At 50.8% G+C, this 18,628-nt stretch overlaps 1 protein-coding gene across 1 annotated transcript in view; it reads left to right on the forward strand.

Annotated features, from left to right (window-relative positions):
• Positions 1 to 1,564: 1,564 nt before the first annotated feature.
• LOC142774334 (uncharacterized) overlaps positions 1,565 to 18,628 on the forward strand; it is a 46,439-nt gene continuing 29,375 nt past the window's right edge. Inside the window, exons 1-2 of the mRNA XM_075874728.1 lie at positions 1,565 to 1,583; positions 1,632 to 1,775. Of these exons, the coding sequence (XP_075730843.1) occupies positions 1,565 to 1,583; positions 1,632 to 1,775 (163 nt within the window). The remainder of the gene's footprint in view (positions 1,584 to 1,631; positions 1,776 to 18,628) is intronic.

The raw sequence follows: 18,628 nt of genomic DNA on the forward strand, positions 1-18,628 counted from the left end.
TCTCCCGTCGGATTCATGCCTGATCTCAGCCCAATGTTATCGCACCGTACAATCGCAGACAATAAAGACGAATTCACGCCGCTATCAAAGTCTCAAAAACACGTAGACGTATACTGCTTTAGAAAAGGTACCGTTGTAAATAACTAGTACACGTGTTTCTTTGAAGCAGTAAGTGATGTGTGGCCATCCTAAAGCTGGGGTGAAGCTACGTAGCTCTACCACTTTTGGCCTGAGTGGTAACTCTTTTAATTTTCATGTTACTCTATGACTCAACTACCCACCGTCCTCGACAAATGCGCTATAAGTAAGCGAGGAAGGCGCTATTGGCGAACGTGATGGGCACTGAAATAACTACATTTCTCAGCAAAGTGCAAATGAGCTCACCAAATAGTATATAACGCGACTGGAAAATCCTAGAAACGACTCAGCGAAAAATGAAGCCCGAATTTGCTGATTACAAGTGCAACTTGAATCTCTAGTCTGAAGCCTCGTTGCTGACCACGTTATAAGCAAGTGCTTCCAAGAAGGCGGAATCCTTACTTGCCTCATCAATAGTGAGGAGTGACCGTAGGCGGCGTCAACATGGCCGAAGCAAGAAGTATTTTACCGTGTGATGACGGGGCAACATCTTGACGTCACGATATCCTTTTAGAAGCGTGACATCGCAAGCCACCAGAATGTGAGACGACACAAGATGGCTTTCTGGCTTGGTCAGGGGTAGGGCGGTCCCAAAGACGCTTTAGAGCCTCATCAATTGCAGAAAGGTTATCATGAGTCTGATGCCGGAGGCAGTGCTGAATGAGTAGTCGCCTTGAGGAGGCGGATGAAGAGGGTACACACAAATCAACCCGGCAGAAGAAAATAGTTTTCAAAGAGTATGGATTTCGAAGAATTTCGAAAGGAATATGGATTTCGCTTTCAAGCGTTGGACTGAACAGCAAGCGTGCGATGCGGCTGAGACCTGGCGGTCCCGATGCGGGTGTCACCCATTTACTGCGTGCTAAGGCGTGTTTCGCACGACCTCATAAAGGTTTCTTCAAACAATCAAAACAGTCACCTGCTTGCATGCAAAAGTGGCCGCATGGTTTTAGATCGTAAAATGAAATTCGACCAGATTCATTGCTAATTTGCCGGAAAGTTGTTTTTTTCATATTTCACGTTTTCTACACTTTTCACGTCGGCTGTACGCCCGGGAACGGCACCGGATTATTCGTTTGAAGGGATGCATAATGCGTCGTTTCGACGAAGTGCCGCATTTTCCCTCTACTTCGCTTCGGTGTTCTAAGATGCGGCGCTCATCGTAACAAGTATGGCCGTGCGCCTCCGGTGTTCTGAAACATGACTGCACAAGTATGCAGTTTTATTGAGCTGCTAACCAACTCGAAGAACGTCGCAGAAAGTGGGCGTGATTTCGCGGGTGATAGTTTTGCAACCGACGAACTCGTGATATCGTCGAGATCGTGACCGTTATCGAAACGCTGATGTCACTCGAATCCAGAAACGCAAGCCACCGGAGACAAAGGACCGGCATTTCCGCGTTGCTGGCAGTAGCGTCACAGTCGAGATGGATCACTGTGGCGCAGGTGCGTGATACTGGAGAACTTGCCGTTTTTGTTCGTTTGTTTTTTAAGAACACCGCGAAGTAACGCCGAAAGGGAAACGTCTGCTTACCGTTCTTCTGCTGCTCTGCCCGACGCGAAGCCGCTTTATTTCGACCATCGGCATCGACGTGCATACAGGACTGAACCTATCATCCAACGTCGAGAAATCCACAGGTGAGCGGGGCGCAGATTGCCTTTTCTACCTCTATAAGTATGATGGAAACATTGAATGATTTGTGCATTGAACGTGACGGCGGGAGGGCTGCTTGCAGAACAGTGGGCCCGAAGGGTACTGTGATGAAGGGTTAATACGATTGACTGAAAAGAAATATTCAAGTAACTGTGCTTGGTGGACACTGATGAAACTGGTAAGCTAGTGGCTTAGTCTTCGCCAACTATATCAGCTGGTTCAATACTATGGGATTCCGATGAAGTGAGATGAATGACGTGGGAAGAGTGCCTGGGGCAGTTGCGGGCGTACTGGTGAATTGGCAGAGTAGCGAATAGTGGGCGTAGTGGCACGTTTCTGATGTGGGATATACCTAAGTTTGGTGGCACATATCCGCCCATGAACTGTGACGGCCCCCGGACATGAAAGGCTCGACTAAGAACGCCTTCGCCGTTGAAAGGCAGAGCCTACCTTTCCCCTTCGAGTCGCGTTAGGTGAATGCGTAATGGCGCTTTCCGAAGTTCGTAGCGCCATCGCTCGGGCTCCTTGCGAAGCAGGACATTATCGGGAAGTGGATAATACCGGTGTTCGCTCACCTAAAGTATTCTTGCACCATGAGCCAGGCTATATCAGACGCCCGACGTTGTTCGCGGCGGTGGAGAGACGCGCCATAGACGCCACCGGGAGCGGCCGCATTTCGCAAGCACTCCGACAAAACACCTGTTTCTGATTATTTAGGTCATTCAATGGCAACTTGAACAAATGTGAAGCTTTCTACGGAATCTACCGCATCATCTGAAGTGATTTCAAGTGAGTGCTTTGCAGTTCGCATCCACAAAATTGACTTTTTGGCAGCGTTCGACTACCTCGGTGGGCCTACCGGCTAGGCCTACCGGCTAGGCCTACCAACATGATCATCTACGAAACAGAGGGAGAGGAGCTTCCCTCCGCCGAAGCTCCCAACGATGATGAAGGCAGCTGGCGTCAAGTCTATGCCAGGGCCAGGAATCACGCTTCATTTCTGAAGAAATCGACGCCTGCCATCAACACTTCGCAAGAAGAGTCACAGAAAGTTCTCCCATCGACTCGTCGCAGTGCCCTAGACCTCCTGTACTTCCAGCCGACGACTACAAAATAGTCCTGCGAATACGTGGAGGCCTCAGCTGTGCTGACACTCCACTTCCGAAGCTCATACATTCCGTCCTAAAAGCGGCAGCACTCACAAGCTCCCTACATTACCGATACCACATCAACTCTGTAAGCAACATTCTGCTCATAAGCACACCGGGCTTGGCACGCACCGAAGCATACCACCGTATCAAATCCATCAAGATGGACGAGCGCAGCTTTGAAGTGGTCCCCCACATTGATTGATTGATTGATTTGTGGGGTTTAACGTCCCAAAACCACTATATGATTATGAGAGACGCCATAGTGGAGGGCTCCGGAAATTTTGACCACCTGGGGTTCTTTAACGTGCGCCCAAATCTGAGCACACGGGCCTACAACATTTCCGCCTCCATCGGAAATGCAGCCGCCACAGCCGGGAATCGAACCCGCGACCTGCGGGTCAGCAGCCGAGTACCCCCACATTACCAATCCATCGAATACCTGCCGAGGGGTCATTCGTAATATTCCTTTGGAACACACATCTGAAATCATCTTGTCAAGTCTATCAGAATATGACAGACTAGGCCTCATCCTGATCGGACGTCGCATGGGTTCCACAACGTCCATCTTGCTCACCTTCAGAGGTACGCGCGTGCCTTTCTACATAAGTTATCAGGGTGGCATCACCAGATGCGTACCCTATCGTCATAAGACGGAAGCCTGTAATCTCTGCCGCAAGCTTGGCCACAGACCAGACGTATGCCTAGGCGCCCCTCAGCCTTTATGTCCAATGTGTGGCATTTCGAACCTACTCCTTGATCACGAATGTGAACCTAGTGTGTGGTGTGCAACAGTGACCACCCCACCGGCTCGCCCCAGTGCCCACAGCTCTACAAGCCCAAACCAAAGCACGCACCCTCAACTTTCCAGGAAGATGCAGCTCCATTCCTCTACCCATGCCCATTTTTCAAGAACGCCCCTAGAGGACGCTCACCCAGTATTACAAGACAGCAAAGCCTAAAAAGTCGCAGCCGCAGCCGAAGCCGCAACAAATGCATTCATCAAGACCCCAGCCCTCGGACTGGCCCTGGACACGAGGTGAGCTGGGCTCATGTAGCCTCCCCTGAAAGCTCCATTCAAAAGCAGCTCAATCTATTGCAGAATGAGATGGCTAAATTGAGGGCAGAAAATGCGAAACTACACCTAGAGCTTCATTCCTTCAAACAACCATCTACCTCCACACACCTCCCCACCTCATCTTTCACCCCTACACCTATCTCACCAGCTCCTCTCTCAACCATCCCTATATCTATGCATCCCGCTCAACCACCTGCGCAGAAACAAAAAGTCTCGACTCCCACATTGTCATTCGATGAGCGAGTAGAACAAGTCGAAGCGAAACTAGAGAAGGTTGACAAAGAGAAAGAAAAAGTAACCAACCTTGAGGAAAAACTAGACAATTTTATTACCTTCTCCACAGCTTCCTTGCAGAAGCTACATGAGTTTGTGGCCTCGATACAAGCCATGTTACCGATGCAACAAATCCTAGATAGAGTCACGCAGTGGATCGACACGGTCCACGCTAACCATCCAGAGCTTGCCCAATCTAAGCCAAATCAACCTAGCGAAAATGGCTGCTCGTAACCGCACTGAACTTTGCGTATGGCAATGGAACTGCAGGGGGTTTCGCTGAAAAAAGGCAAACCTCCTGCAGTACATCAAATCACAAACTACCCCTCCCCCAACCATTGCGTTACAAGAAACAAATGGTGTAGTGCAGCTGCCAAGTTATAGAACGCATCAAAACCCGGCTGATACTAAACCAAACACTGTTGTCTTAACTCAGAAGCACCTTGCAGTTACCTATTCAAAATTTGCTGACAACATTGAGCACGACTTTCTCCAAATACTACCTGATAAACTTAACTTACCATTCTTATACATTCTCAACGTATATAGTAGACCGCAAGAGCAAAGGCACCGCTTCGATTCCCCATTTTCCCGAGCTACATCCTCGGCAGGCAAACACACCCTCCTTATAGTGGGGTATTTCAACGCCTCCCACCCAGCGTGGGGTTACACCGCATCTACACCGAAAGGTAGAGCCCTCTGGTCCCTTATTCAGGCACATCGTTTTACACTGCACAACGACCCGGAGGAGCCTACTCATTTGGGGAACAGTGCGAACAAAGATACATCGCCCGATCTTACCCTCACTCACAATGCCCCCAGAATGGTTTGGAAAAACACCCAAACTAATCTTGGCAGTGATCATTACACTATTAGCATTACTTTACAACTAAAACACAGACCCATTGCACCTAAACCACTGATGCTCACAGAATGGAGCAAAGTTAGAGAGGCCCGCAACAGCACCGCTCCTTCACGTATTGCAGACCTTACCGAGTGGACTCAACAGCTTCAAAAAGATGTTGAAATTGACACGAAAACTCTACTCCCCGACACCCCTATAACTACTCTAGACTTCAAGCTTCTCTATATGTGGGAAGCAAAACAGTCACTTCTGCGACGATGGAAACACCAGCGCCACAACAGGAAACTCCGCTTTAGGATAGCGAAGCTAGATCAACAAATCGAGCAATACACGACTCAATTGGCGGCACAACAATGGGGTCAGCTTTGTGAAGGAATGCATGGCCACCTCAGTAATAAACGAACGTAGCAACTTCTTAGACGTCTGCTAGACCCCTGCACTTCTCGCGCACGACACTCTCACGCTATCACTAAACTGTTACACAAGCACAGTGACCATGCATTTAGGACAGCTCTTCGATAACCTCCGCACGTTGCATTTACCTCAATTACGTAAGGATTCTATACCATCTTACACAGGGAAACCTAATGAGTCTTTAGATGCGCCGATAACGGAAGCGGAAGTTAGGCACGCCCTCGCAACACTCCGTACCACATCGGCTTCAGGTCCCGACCGCGTTAACAACACATTACTTAGAAATCTTGACCCTATATCTAATAAAGCTTTGACTGAGTGTTTTAACGACTGTTTTGACACGGGCATCCTTCCACCTTCACGGAAAGATGCCAGAGTCATATTTATTCCTAAACCGAACAAAGCTCCCTTAGTAGAAAATCTGAGGCCCATTTCCTTAAGATCGTATGTCGGAAAGACTATGCAGCATGTTGTGCTTGCACGTCTACAGAGACTCGTGGAGGATAATGGACTACTCCCTCCAGAAATGATTGGTTTTAGGCCCTCACTTTCCGCGCAAGATGTGATGCTTCGCCTTCAACACGACATCATAACTCCTAACCAGAGCGAGGATACTCAGGCAATTCTTGGTGTGGACATACATGGAGCATTCAATAATTTAGCCCACTCAGCTATATATGCTGGCCTCAACTGCATTTATGGCGCTAAAATCTACTTTTACATCAAAAGCTTCCTCACAGACCGCACAGCTACATTAACATTAGGACCAGAACATTCCTCACCCTATACACTAGGCAGCTTCGGAACACCTCAAGGGTCATTGCTCGCTCCAATTCTTTTTAACCTGGTGTGATGGTTAAGGACGTTCGTCACTATATTTGTAGATAGTGGACGAGAAAGGATTAACATGGACTTTTTATTTCATGGCATGGGTGGAACGGCTGACGGCGCACGGATACGCTACCGTGTGCAGCGCCGTTGAGTCGGACGTCGTGGCCACCCCAGCAGTCAGGGTCGCAACTCCGGAGGTCCAGGATGAGGCCACGGCTCGCGAGGACCACACCCGGTAGGCCTCGCCCACGAACCTGCTCCCGGTCACTGCACCCAGGCAGGAGCCGTTCGGCAGGTCTCGGCCTTGGACCTTGAACAGACACACCGGAGCTCGACCTGGCCGACACGTACGGGTCTCACGTCTGGCTCAGGATTGCTGCCACGAACTCGTCCTCTCGAGCGGCGCACCGCTTCCTCTGCCTTCGTGGCCTCACCCCTCGAACTCTCTTTTCCGCACGTTCCTTCTTCTTGGCCAGGGCACCGTCAGGTACCCACCCTCGGGTGCACACTGCAGCTCATGAGCTTGCGGCCCACGTCCGAGTCTGGTGCGTCGCTCGGTACGTCGGCACCGCTCGGAGATCCTCGATTCAGCCAGAACTCCCCTGGCACCTGGATCCTCGGCCACCCTGAACCTCGCCCGGCTCCGTGGTCCTCCGTACACACGCCCGCGTCTCGCCCGGCAGAACGTCTCGCTCGTCCCTTGCCGATGTGCGACGCTCTGGTGACACCGGCGCTTGATGGCATGGGTGCGACTACTGAGCAGTGAACCCGCATCGGAGACGCGATGCTCCATTCGGGGAATGGCCAGCCCGTCCAGCGAAGAGCGTGCGCCGAGACGCGATGCTCGACGCAACCGTGACCATTAGCCAGGCCACGTTCATCGCTGTGTCGAACGGCTGACCGTGGAGACGCCTCGCCGAGATCCGCGATGCCCTCGGCAAGGAAGAAAACAGCAGGCCAGGCCGCGCCCCGAGATGCAGTACTCGTGCCGGCAATTCCGCCCCAGCTGGTGGTTGGACGGCAGCAGCGTGGACGGCCGCGTTCTCTGGCCGGAACCTAGATCGCCTGCGTCCGACGCTTCGGCCCGCTGTCTTCCGTCTGCCGCTGCTCCGGCTCGTCCCCAGCCACAAAGCCCACTGCCACGTGGTGGTCGCCCGTGGCCCAATCGTGGCATGCCACCTCTATGGGCCACCACAGGTCATCAGCTGATTCGCTGATACTCACGCGCACATTACACGCGCCTTGCCCCGCACTTCCGTCGTTGTCGTTTTCTTCACTCATCACAATAACCTCCCGCACAAGAAAGTTGTTTCAGTCAAACAAGTTTTCTCACAATACACAGTGATGAGGAAGAACACTCCCGTAGCCTCACGACTCTCAAGCAGTGGTGGCGGAGATACCTGGACCCGCGCGACCTCGGACCTCGTTTCCAAGCTCTTGATCACCGCCCGGGCGTAGCGGTTCCACGTGCGGGTTCTGGCCAGCACAGCACCGTCTGTGCCGTGCTGAAATGCAGCTCGCTACAGCTGCGGAGCGGCAGCTCACTCACCGGCGTTCCTCGCCTTGGCCAAGGCACAGCCAGGTACCCTCGGGTGCACAGCTCGTGAGCTGGCGGCCCACTTCCGAGGCTGGCGCGTCGCTCGGTACGGCTCGGTACGGCTCGGCACCGCTCGGCGATCCTCGATTCAGCCAGCAACTCCCCTGGCATTTCAATCCTCGGCCACCCTGAATCCTTGCCCGGCTCCATGGTCATCCGTACACACGCCCGCGTCTCGCCCGGCAGAACATCTCGCTTGTCCCTTGCCGAAGTGCGACGCTCTGGTGGCACCGGAGCTTGATGGCGGGGGTGCGGCCACGGAGCAGTCAACCCGCATCGGAGACGCGATGCTCCATGCGGGGCATGGCCAGCCCGTCCAGCGAAGAGCGTGCGCCGAGACGCGATGCTCGACGCAACCGTGACCATTAGCCAGGCCACGTTCATCGCTGTGTCGAACGGCTGACCGTGGAGACGCGTCTCCGAGATCCGCGATGCCCTCGGCAAGGAAGAGAACAGCAGGCCAGGCCGTGCCCCGAGATGCAGTACTCGTGCCGGCAATGCCACCCCAGCTGGTGGTTGGACGGCAGCAGCGTGGACGGCCGCGTTCCCTGGCCGGAACCTGGATCGCCAGCGTCCGACGCTTCGGCCCGCTGTTTCCCGTCTGCCTCTGCTCCGGCTCGTCCCCAGCCACAAAGCCCACAGCCACGTGATGGTCGCCCGTGGCCCAATCGTGGCACGCCACCTCTACGAGCCACCACATGTCATCAGCTGATTCGCTGATACTCACGCGCACATTACACGCGCCTCGCCCCGCACTTCCGTGGTTGTCGTTTTCTTCACTCATCACACCTGGCTATGCTACCTACACCCAACGCTCTTCAACGTATCCCTGACTTGAACTTCTCCATCTATGCCGATGATATCACCTTATGGGTGAAAGGAGGCTCAGATAGACACATTCAAGACACCCTACAAACAGCTGTAGATACAATAGTAGCACTAACATCTCAGATGAATCTCTATTGTACCCCAACTAAATCAGAGTTACTTCTTCTACCAACTCATCGTCGGAACAAACACGTTCCAATGATCGAAGTTCACATAAATGGGTGCCTCATTCCTAGAGTATCACGCATTCGTGTGCTAGGTTTATTTATCCAAAACAACCGACTTAATACGTACACACTCTAAGCTTCGCGCAATACCATTGAAAACACTCTAAGAATGATAGAAAGAATATCAGGGAAAAATAGAGGGCTCCGAGAGTCAGAGTTACTTCGTGTAATACAAGCTTTTGTGATTAGTAAAATCACATATACCCTTCCTTACCTTCACCTAAATTAGCAGAGGAGGAATTGGTCAACACCCTCCTCCGCAGAGTTTACAAATACGCGCTAGGCATTTCAATCAATACCTTTAATGCACTACTCCACCAGACAGGAGTCATAAATACCCTTAGTGAAATCCGTGAAGCCCATTTATAAGCTCAATACGCAAGGCTCGCGACCACTAGCGCAGGTCGCCACATTTTATCGTCTTCCCGAATTAACTTCACCTCACTCACCAATGCTAAATACAACATTCCCCAAAACATACAATAACAATTACTCATACCGCCCCTTCCTAAAAACATGCATCCATCATATCATACTAAGCGCTGAATCCAAAGAGCAAAAGATCTTCAGAAAAATTGCATGGGGCCAATGACGTGCTCTATGTCGATGCGGCAGAATACCCATCCCCCTTAACCTATGTCCTCTCTGCTGTCGACTATAACGGCAAGGCGCTCACAACGGCATCCGTCACTGCCAACTCTTCGGAGAAGGCAGAGGAGGCTGTTATCGCTTTAGGTCTACCCATCCCCAATATCACTATGATTGTCACTTCAAAACTGCCATACGCAACTTCAGCGCAGGTGGCATCTCATCAACTGCCCTTTCAATTCTTAAGAAATATCCTCCCACGCAAGACGTTGCTCTCATATGGCTGCCCGCGCATGCGGGGTTGAGTGGCAATGAGGTGGCTCATACCTTTGCTCGAGGAATGACGGGCCGAGCGCAGGCCTCTGATGGCGCCTTAGACCACGCGGCCTTTTTAAGCGCGAGAGATCGTCTTTTGACCTTCCACGATATAACAAATCACTACCGCCTACAGCAAACTATATACCCCCCCCCCTTACATCATGGAGCTTCGCGCTACCATGAAATACTATGGCGCCAGTTACAGACCCTGTACGTTTCCTACCCTATCTTTTCGCCGTCTTATAGACCCTGCGATATACCCGTCCCATTTGTGCATTTTCTGTCAAGAAAGAGCTAACCTAGACCGTCAAACGAAGGTCGAGGACGGAATGAATCACTTCGATGCCAGCAATGACGGGCAATATGTCCTGCACCTCCGCAGTGAAAGCATAGTGGACGTCTGTTCACTGTGTGCCATGCATCTGATTTTCGGGTCGGTAGACGCGTCGATGCCCATGGGGTGGCTGTGGACGGCTGGTTGTATGGCTGTAGCGTGAGTGGTTGATGCAGTGTCTGCTGTTGCGGCGGATATGAAGGGGCCATCGGCACCTGGTGGTACAGCGTCGGCATAGCGGGCGGTGGACGTCGGAGAGTGGCAGCGTAGCTCATAGAACGCTGCTGAGCATCAGGACTAGCCGTAGACAACGCTTGGTAGATTTCGTCGCGTACGACTTCAGCGATCGACGCGATGGGATTTTCAGCAACCGGATTCCGCAACTTCTGCAGTTTCTTGTGAACTATCCCCCTAATCAAGTCTCGCCAGCAGCTCTGACTCTCAGACGTCATGGCGATAGCATTGATTGGGACATTGCAGGACATGCGGTCATATTGCCTGCAGCGTTGATGAAGGGCCTGCTCGATAGTCGTAGCCTCCTTAATGAAGTCAACCGCGGTACTTGGAGGGTTGCGCAGTAGCCCGGCAAAAAGCTGTTCTTTGACACCGCGCATGAGGTAACTCAACTTTTTATGTTCCGTCATGTGCGGGTTAGCTCGTTGAAAGAGATGAGTCATGTCCTCGGCAAACATTGCAACGTTTCGTTAGGTTTTTGAACCCGTAGCTATAATAACTGCTGCGCACGGTCTCTTCTGTCGATATTGGCGAAGGTATCGACGAGCTTCTGTCGAAAGTCGGGCCAACCTGACAGATTGCCTTCTCTATGCTCATACCAAGTACGAGCACCGTCGTCAAGGTAGAAATAGGCGCGTGAAAGCTTCTCCTGTTCCGACCACTGATTTACCTTGGCAACACGCTCGTAGTGGTCAAGCCAGTCGTAACGTCTTCGTGGGCACCGCCACTAAAGCGATCGGGAACGAGGGGTTGAAAGAAGGTTACCTGAGATGGTTGCGTCGGAAAGCTGCCTTGGGGCACCTGTTGCGGGCTTGCGTTGGCCATTGGTTGAGGTGTGCGGTGCCTAGCAGGTTCCGACGAGTGAGTCAGCTCTGGCGCGAGGCCTCGCAACCATCGACTGGAGCGATGCACCGGTGTTTCTACAGGTGACAATGCGTCTGGACTCGATGAGTGGCTCCCAGTGGGCGTCTAGAGCATCAGACAGGGTAGCGGCCCAGCACTTCCACCAGTGTCGCGGTACAACGCGAATAAAACATAGATACACCTTGGGACGACGAAATCAGCGTTTCCTCAAAAGCTGAGCCACAAGATTGTCTCTTTCGGCCTCGAGAGAAGCGAGTTGCCCACTACCGCGTGCCCACTAAATGCCCCATTATTGTATCGTCCACATGTATACACGCGTCAATATCATGTGGGGGTGTACTCGAAACCCACCACCCAATTCTCTACACATTAATAGTAAGGAGCAGTGGGAGGCTGCTATGTGCAGCTCGGCACCCGAGGTCCAGGATGAGATCTTGGATTGGGCCAAGAGGGTAGCGGAGACCTACGCTGGGTAGGCTCCTCTGACACTCCACCACCGCACCTTTCCCTCTTGGGATGAATAAAGTTTTTCTCCTCCTCTCCTCCTCGCGGCGGTGTCCGCGCGCCAGCAGGTGTTATCTCTACGCTCTCGCTTCTCGAATAGCAACAGCTGCGAACGCGCACGCTTGACCTCGCCGCTAGCAAATGGAGCACGTGGTGTGAGAGAGCGTAGGAGAGGTTAAGTGCAAATGTTAGCCGCTCCTTCTCTCAATGTTCACTCTCTTCTTCCTGCGCCCCACTCTCGACCATTCGCTGGCTGGACGCCTCTCAAGAACATCGGGAAATGTGTGTTCGACACGCCGCTGTGAAACGACAACGCTAACGCCGAACCGAGAAAGCTCGCTCTTCACTCTGGAGTGGGAGGATATACGGGATAGGCAAAACAGCTCCTTGCAGCCCATTCCAAGTGTCTTAAAACTATTAAGACAACAGAAGACACCCCCACCGTCGATAAGTACCTGCTCCACCTTTGGGACTCCCGCAGAAGCTTAACTAAACGATGGCCGGGAAAAACAAATTCAACAGCAAGCTTAAACTTAAAATAGCCAAGTAAGCAAGCGGAGGAATGTGCTGCACAACTGAACGAATCCAGTTGGATAGAACGGTGAATTGTTGTAGCTAAAGAAGTGAATACAAGGAAAGCATAGCGACTTTTTCGAACTCTCATGGACCCCGCCCAAACCAGAGGAGACGCGCAAAAGCACCTGCGTCGAGCCCCGCACAGTTTTCAGGGAACCAACTCCCAGCTGGCTGATGATTTGTGTGCTAGATACCTATGTCGCACCACGGATCCTGACAGGAACGCATGTGAATACGCAGGTAGAGAAAACAGTCAGCTCGATGCCCCTTTTGAAATGTGCGATCTGAAAGTAGCACTGAAAAAAATTCGCAGGGGCACTGCCCCGGGCCGAGACCTGATCACGGTAAAACTGTTAGCAAATCTATCAGACGATTCTTATCGGCATCTATTGCAGTACATTAACGCGATCTGGGATGGCCACCACTGCCAACTGAATGGAAAACAGCAGTTGTCACATTCATCCCCAAACCAGGCAAACAAATCAGCACAGACAACCTCAGACCTATATCATTACCTTCATGTGCCGGCAAATTAATAGAAACAATGGTTAGAGACCGTCTCGCCACGTACCTCGAGAGTAAGGGGCATTTCGCAGATTTCATGTTTGGCTTTAAGACACACCTGTCTGCGCAAGATATCCTCTTGCAACTAAAACGAGACATAATCCAACCCATTCCCTCGATGCACAACGACAGAGCAATCCTTGCACTCGACCTTAAAGGCGCATTCGACAACGTTAAACATGAAAGCATCCTGAAGAACTTGAGTAGTGTGCATTGCAGTAAGAAAATATTTGCCTACATCAGAGACTTACTCTCTGAGAGACTGGCGTTCATTCGCATAGATAACGAGGAACATGGACCATTCAAAGTGGAGATGCAAGGAACCCCGCAAGGAGCTGTCCTGTCTCCGCTGCTATTCAACATTGCCATGAAGAAGCTGCCGCAAGCATTGGCAGTAGTGGAAGGAATATATCATGCAGTTTACGCCGATGATATAACAATCTGGACGAATCGGGGCAGTTTAGAAGAAATTGAAGACCGCCTGCAGCAGGCCGCCTCCATTGTGGAGGACTATGTGGCCCATTGTCGGTTGCAGTGCGCTCGAACCAAATCTGAATTCCTGCATATCCGAGAAATTATTAAAGATAGGACGACCCTAAACTTGATGGTATCAGAATCAACCATACGAGAGGTTTCAGAACTACGAATCATTGGCCTTCTGATTCACAACAGAACAAAAAACAGCACCACGCTAGACAAGCTACGCAAAATTAGAGAACAGGTAGGGCACATGATCCGCCGAGTGTCAAACAAGCACGGGGGGCTACGAGGAAGGGATGCGATTCGGCTCACCAATGCTTTTGTAACTAGCAGGATTCTATAGTCAATACCGTACTTACGAATGACTAAACACGACGAGAACAGAGTCGATGCTATTCTTAGGAAAATAATTAAGCGTGCACTTGATTTCCCCAGCAGCACTTCAAATCAGAAACTCTCTGCATTGGGAGTCTTTAGCTGTATACAAGAGCTCCAAGAAGCCCACCTCACAAATCAATATACGCGTCTTACGCAGACGCCGCCCGGGCGGCGCCTACTGGACCGTCTCTTGATCCGGTACGAATGCGAAATCGAAAACGCGGAGCGTATTACTGAACTTCGGAGAATAAAACTCTGGGTGTTCCCGCTTCCCCGCAGTATGACATGGGAGGCGCACCAGAGTAGAAGGCAAGCGCGCGCTGAGGCACTTGAACAACGGCTTGGATCCCGTAATGGGGTTTATTACGTCGATTTGGCCGGGCCGTCACCTAGGGGATACTACATGGTGGCGGTAATACATCAAGGTACGCAGGTGGACGGCCTCACTTTCAAAGCCACAAGCTCAAGTAAGACGGAGGAGGTGGCTATTGCACTGGCAGTATTCCATCCAAACTCAAAACAAATAGTTACAGACTCTCGAAGAGCCTGCGAGAGCTATCTCGAAGGAGAAATCTCTCCATTGGCTAATAGACTCTTAAAATTCAGCATCAGGGACCGCGATCCTACCCCAAAACGTCTTATATGGACTCCGGGACATCAGGGTCTACAGGGTAACAAGGCTGCACATGGAGCGGCCCGCGTGCTTACTTCCCGGGAAACTCCCCGTTCCCCTGATAGACCTGAACGTCCCACACCTTTAACACGGTTTCGAGGAATCAAAGAATACTACATTGAGCAACGCCGCTTGTATCCCGCACCAGCGAAGGGACTCCGAAAACGGAGGAGCGCGTCCTGCGGCGCCTACAGACAAATACGCTGCTTTGTTCAGCCATACTCAAATATTACGACCCGAAAATAAGTGGGCAGTGTCAGTACTGTGGGGAAGTGGCCAACACTTACCATATGGTCTTGGCCTGCCAAATGAACCCAAAATGAACCCCCTTTCCCAACCCCACCAAAGAGGACAGGGAGACGACCCTACTCAATAGCTCCACACTAGAGGATTAGCGAACTCTAGTCCAGTGACCTCGTGTGGCGGCCTCGAATAATGACGTCCCGGACTAAGGATGTCAACCAGTCCGGTGGGGATAAGGGCTATCTGGCACAGCCAGCATCAATAAAGGTTTTTTCCTCCTCCTTCACTCAGGACCGCTCGCTGGCTGGGCGCCTCTCAAGGGGATGGCTGAACTCGGTGAAGGCGAATGTCTGACGGCAACGGTACCCTCTTTCGGCGCAAGAAATGCCTTTGCATTTCCTCACGATTCCCTTCGGGGAGATGGGGGCATTTTGCTTAACCTCCTTGAGCCCATCCACCCCTTGTTATAGACGGCTGGAGAACGCTTGTTGTGGTAAAGTCCCGGCCTTTAAGATGCACTTAAATGAAATAACAAAGACTTTACAATAAGGACTCGTGCTTCTTGCAAAAAAAAAAACAGCGTAGTCATTTGTCAAGGTCGACAGCAATCCGAGACTGGATGCATACTCTGAGAAAAACGTTTATTTAGGAAAATTGCGCCACATTTATTGCCGGGATAGATGATGTGTGCCTTGGCACTCCCCACACTTTGGGTTCATCTACAGTTGTTCTTACAGTGGCGTGGTTTCGTTTGGACGTGTTGAAGCCCACTCTAGGGATTTATCCCGAGTAAAACTAGTATTGCACTGGTGAACGTGTGAATGTTCTTGTCGGGAACTTGTTCACTGCGTTATTTTTCATAACAGCGCCGCATCGAGTGTAATACTCCTGTCACACGTGGCAACTTAAGTGCACTTTGAACGAGTGTATTTACGCTCACGAAGTGTCATTTTGGTGGTTCGCTGCTACACGAGAAATTGAAGTGTACTTTGGAAGGAATGACTGTGGCAATCGTTGGGTTTGTAGCGCAATATATATTTGTTACTTTTGCGCCCGTGTCTAATCGTCGGAGCACGTTGTCTTCGTGGAAGTAGCACCAGTGGCACACGCCATCGTAAACGACTAGAGAACGACTCGCCTACACATGTGAAAGTGTGCCTGCGAGTAAACAACGCGACGGACGTGGCCATTGCACAGCATGTGCGCCGCATCCCCGTTGCGGACGTGGTTGCAAACTGCCCGACGATGAGAGCAGCGAGAATATTTGTTCAATTATGGCTTGTTTTAGTACATAGCAAAATCCCTTGTAACAAAAACAGTAGTTTAACAATACCAAGAGCGCCACTTTAGGTAACAGCATATTTCTGTGCAAGCCACTGGTACCCAGGTTACACACTTGGTCGCAACGAAGTGAGGTTGGAGAACGCACTTTCCGGCAAGTGTACTTTGCAGCGAGTGGCACGAAAGTTGCTCGTGTGACAGCGCGCAAATGACGCTCTCGGCTAAGTGTACTCACTCGAAGTGCACTTAAGTTCACGCGTGACAGGGGTATAAGGCCCTTTATGCTCCCCCATAAAAGTGTATAGTACTCTAAATGGTTACCCAAAACATACTCGTAGCTCCCCGGCTGAGATTGCTGAGTCGCCGTGTGATGAATGTTGCCATGTCTTCTGTTAGGCACGATGAACAGAGTCCGCCCACGCCTTTTGCATTGTGCGCCACGCGAGTTAGCATTTAACTCCGATTAAGTCCTAGTATGCTAGCTGTGTTTTCAAGGGCCATGAACAAAAAAAATAGGTATTTGCGGGCCACAACCACGCAGCGGTGGCCTAGTGGCTAAGGTACTGGGCTGCTGACCCGCAGGCCGCGGATTCGAATCATGACTACAATTCCGATGGAGGCGGAAATGCTTTAGGCCCGTGTGCTCAGTCTTGAACGCACGTTAAAGAATCCCAGGTGGTCGAAATTTACGGAGCCCTCCACTATGGCGTCGCTAATACTCATATGGTGGTTTTGGGACGTTAAACCCCACATATCTATAAATCAATCAGCGGGATCGAATGACGGCTGCATTTTCGATGGAGGGGAAAATGCTGTAGACCAGTGTGCTCAGATTTGGGCGCATGTTAAAGAACCCCAGGTTGTCGAAATTTCCAGACCCCTCCACTACGACGTCCCTCATGATCATATGGTGGTATTAGGACGTTAAACCCCACATATCAATTTATTAATGAATTGCGGGTCACCATCACAACGTTTGGATGCTCGTGTTATCAGTCGAAAAATGTTTGCTGGCGTAGGCGTGAGCACAGTGGTTTATAAGGGGTGGAAGGCGGGGTCGCTCTAGTTTTATAAGGTAGCAACAAATAAAGTCCCTGGATGTTCTTAGGGAAGTACCACCATTATTTTAACCAAGCCGCCGGGCACCGTTCTCTCGGGCCGCCATGGGCATCACGTGCGTTATCTGCGTGGCATAGCATTCTTGATAGTAGAGTGACGCGAGCCGGGTGATAGGGCCAGCGCCCACACGGTGGCCGATCGGGAGAGGATATAAAGAAGGTATGGGCACTTGGTAGAGGAGAGTTGGGCACTTTAAAGAGGATATGGAGGAGAGTATCGGTACTTTCTTTATATTAGGAGACTTTAGCAACAACTACACGAACGCACCCAGACTCTCGAGGGGTGCAAGGAGCAGCGCTAGCATAGGATACGCTCCGTTCACTCCCGTGCACCTAGCGAGCACTTGCAAACAGAGCTCACTGTTTCCTAGAACCAGTTTTAGTAACATTTGAGGCGTGAGATGCCCAGGTGATATTACACTACAGGAACACTAACATAAACGAGGCTGGAGCATGTTACCCGTTGCAATCAAACGAGTGCACTTCTGAAGCAGTTTTCCTTAACAGCTGTCTAGCCGAGTGTTTATTTTTTCGTTCTCTTCATCTTTTGGAATTCATCATAACATGAAGTAGGTGCGATGTTTGGTTGAGCCAACCGAATGTATTCTAGTTCGAAAAAGAATGTTATTAAGTGGGGTTTAAACTCCCAGAACCATGGTCCAATTGAGAGATGTCGCAGTGGAGGGCGCCAGGCATTTCGACCGTTTGGTGTTCTTTAACGTGCACTGAATTCGCACAGTATACGGGCCTCTGGCATTTCGCGACCATCTAAATGGGACCACCGTGGCCATAATTGAACCCGCGACCAAAACTGAACTGTTACGCTTTCGGCATTACCAAACCATCGAAAAATGCATGATGGAACTCTGAGATTAGTGAGAATAGTACCCTGGTTTAATCAATTCAGCGTGGTTACCACTTTTGAAGTAATACTTAAAAATCAAAAAGACAACCATCAGTGGCGTCAGCATCAACGCCAACTAAGAAAGAATTGAGTTGGTGATAACGTCGCCTCACGATGTCATCGTGACTATAAAGGTCCCCACAAATTGTGACGTTATCATGAGGCCACACGAGGAGGTCATCACGCGACATGTTCGCTGGGTCAAAGGGGGCATATCTCGGAGGCAATGCAAAACTGCGTAGATTGCCTAAAGCTTTTAGGTGATGGCGGCGGTTTTTGATCAATGCACTAGACTACAAAGTTCGGCTTTCGTATTCGAGTCAATTTGGGCAAATTCAAGTTTAACGACAATTTCAGTGAGAACAACGTGCAACACTCACAGTCTACAGCACACCTTTTGCCAAAATGAAGGCATTCAGAGTTTTTCTTTATTCTTCGATTCGGAACAGTGTACCTGAGTTCGTTTACGAACCAGACAGTTCTGACGAATTCCTTGAGTAGCATTCATCGTATTTAA

This window comes from Rhipicephalus microplus, chromosome 10, assembly GCF_043290135.1.
Source record: "Rhipicephalus microplus isolate Deutch F79 chromosome 10, USDA_Rmic, whole genome shotgun sequence".
Classification (NCBI taxonomy): Eukaryota; Metazoa; Arthropoda; class Arachnida; order Ixodida; family Ixodidae; genus Rhipicephalus; species Rhipicephalus microplus.